We start from the raw sequence: 3155 nt of genomic DNA on the forward strand, positions 1-3155 counted from the left end.
CCTGGACATATGCCTAGATATATGCCTGGATATTTGCCTAGATATATGCCTAGATATATGCCTAGATATATGCCTAGATATATGCCTGGATATATGCCTGGATATATGCCTAGATATATGCCTGGATATATTCCTGGATATATTCCTGGATATATGCCTGGATATATGCCTAGATATATGCCTAGATATATGCCTGGAAATATGCCTAGATGTATGCCTAGATATATGCCTAGATATATGCCTGGATATATGCCTGGATATATGTCTAGATAAATGCCTAGATATATACCTGGAAATATGCCTAGATATATGCCTGGAAATATGCCTAGATATATGCCTGGATATATGCCTAGATATATGCCTGGATATATGCTTGGAAATATGCCTGGATATATGCCTGGAAATATGCCTAGATATATGCCTAGATATATGCCTGGAAATATGCCTAGATATATGCCTGGAAATATGCCTGGAAATATGCCTGGATATATGCCTAGATATATGCCTGGATATATGCCTGGAAATATGCCTGGAAATATGCCTAGATATATGCCTAGATATATGCCTGGAAATATGCCTGGATATATGCCTAGATATATGCCTGGATATATGCCTGGAAATATGCCTAGATATATGCCTAGATATATGCCTGGATATATGACTGGATATATGCCTAGATATATGCCTGGATATATGCCTGAAAATATGTCTGGATATATGCCTAGATATATGCCTGGATATATGCCTAGATATATGCCTAGATATATGCCTGGATATATGCCTGGAAATATGCCTGGATATATGCCTAGATATATGCCTGGATATATGCCTAGATATATGCCTGGATATATGCCTAGATATATGCCTGGATATCTAGATATAACCAGGATGGTGGGATATGGTGTTGTGCAAACCTTGTGCTCAATCTTAAAGGGACTATAGACTTGGTTTCAAATGATCAAAATTATACCTTGGAGCTAAAACGGTTGAGTTATCTTTATTGTTCGATCTGAAATAATAATTTTTTATCAATTAAGGTTTCTCTACAACATAAGATTTGTGGATTTTTGCGGCAAAGATAATGAAGGAAATTGAGAGAATCTTCATGATGCAGAACAGTGACAATATGTTTTTCATCCATAATCCGATAAAGGGTATCGTTGTGAATTGTGCATGTAGCGCTTTTTAAATGTACTGCAGGGAATATACCCTTTTGGGGTTGTGTAATGTGTACGTTAAAGGTTTACTTTCTGAGCCCAAAAGTTAAGACAGTGTATCGTTATGAAACCCAGTTTTGTAACCCGAGTTTCACGAATGGAGTTAGACAGTTTCGTGGATTTAAATATTTTTGTAATGAAATATGAATTTATTTAGTTTCTTCATGTTCTCTATTATTTTTGAATCTCTTAAATGAAAATCTACATAAATGTATACACTCCAAACAGGAAACTCGGGAGTTTCGTTCAACGATATTTTTTTAAATTTTGGGCTCTGGGAGTAATAACTGAAATCTCAAGTACACAAATGTATACATGTATTTGATAACCTAAATTCAAAGGTGCGAAGAAATTTTTCAAAGCTTCACCACCTTGGACTTACGAGACTAACCGGGGACAATTCAACAATCTTTAGGCTTTCGGAGTCGCTGTTTGTTTATTATAATTGGAAACACATCCGCCGACGAAACTAGTATTAAGGAGAAAAACTGATGTTTAATTAGTCACATTGTAATCGAAAGTCGGAGATTGCTGGGACAAGAACTGAACTATTCAATTAATGTGCTATGGAGTATGGATCTCTGTGAATTACGCCTGTAAAATATAGAATTATAGTGAGAGTGTGTTCTATTATTTCTAGTTTAAATTATAATTAAAAGTTTTCAAACATTTTATACTTGAACTTTGATGTTCTAATTTTAGATGGTTTAATATTTAATTCTTCTCCAATTTGAAAGTACACATGTAACATACAGGGTTACCCACAAAGGATGAAATTTTCTTGTAATTAGTGTTCCTTGTAGGCCAATACTGGCATATTTCTGTACTTGGTGATTTAGTAAATTATAAAAATACTCAGATGAATGGAGAAATAACAACTCAAGCTTGAGATCGTCATATTTTTAGAGTTTTACTTACTAGACCCTAAAATATCAAACATTGGCAATTAGGAACATCTTGAAGTGTTATATTAGGTTTAGAAGCTTAATTCCAAACATTGGATTTTTACGTATATTTTTAGTTAAACTATTGACTCCCCATCTTAAAATTGGCGTTCAACTTGCTTGCATACGGTGGTTGGCGATTGTAGCAATATAATAAAGACGAATTTTTTATTTAAGTTTTATTTGTTAACAAGCTTTTTTCTTACTACAAAATTACATGCAATTTGAGTGAAGCTTTTTTAATTGACAGCTTCTCTCTGTCTGTTTCCTTGTTTTTGTGTATCCATGCTGTTTAAAAGCTGGATATAAATCAAAATTAAAATCGAAAATTGTCTTCAATATATGTGAACTCAAAACAGCTTTATATTCTACAGAATATTCTATGTATAACACGGGTATCAAAAAAATCAAAATGAAATATTTATTTTTCAACTTCTGGAAAGTAAATATTAATATTTTTAATATACAAAACAGCTTGCAAATAAAGTTATTAACTATCACAAGCTTTTCTGTAGAAAAATCAAATTGATCAGTGAAAGGTTTAAAGGGTTCAGACACGATACTTTACAACTGTAGAGTCACTTGAAGGTACGTTTACAGTTTTAATTATCATCCTCGAGGATTAATTTGGAAGCCTACAAAAATAGTAATGCTTTCTTTGTGAGAATATGGAATATAATAAATATATATTTATGTAAAAATATGTAGATAGATAGATATGTATATTGAATATATATTTGATGGGAATTACATTAATCAAATATGGATAAATATTTGTCTAAATATAGATGTTATAATCTATGGATTAAACTATACTGAATCTGATTAAATCAGATGAATATTCTGCTTCCTATACTTCCTGCTTCTATTGTCTACATGTCCTGCCATCTATGCATATTTTTCAGAGTTAATGATGTTCACTTCCCCTGTTTATTTACATTGAAAACCGGATACTGCTGACCACTCTCTAGAGAGCTTTAGAATGGGGGGGGGG

The 3155-nt window shown here is 32.8% G+C and overlaps 1 protein-coding gene across 1 annotated transcript; it reads left to right on the forward strand.

Moving 5' to 3' along the window:
* Window positions 1–297: 297 nt before the first annotated feature.
* On the forward strand, window positions 298–942 carry LOC111700831 (tetra-peptide repeat homeobox protein 1-like). Its single transcript, XM_023471881.1, has one exon. It carries the CDS (start codon window positions 298–300, stop codon window positions 940–942), a length of 645 nt encoding a protein of 214 aa, XP_023327649.1.
* The last annotated feature ends 2213 nt before the right edge of the window (window positions 943–3155 follow it).

This window comes from Eurytemora carolleeae, unplaced genomic scaffold (assembly GCF_000591075.1).
Source record: "Eurytemora carolleeae unplaced genomic scaffold, Eaff_2.0 scaffold332, whole genome shotgun sequence".
In the NCBI taxonomy this organism is placed as follows: domain Eukaryota; kingdom Metazoa; phylum Arthropoda; class Copepoda; order Calanoida; family Temoridae; genus Eurytemora; species Eurytemora carolleeae.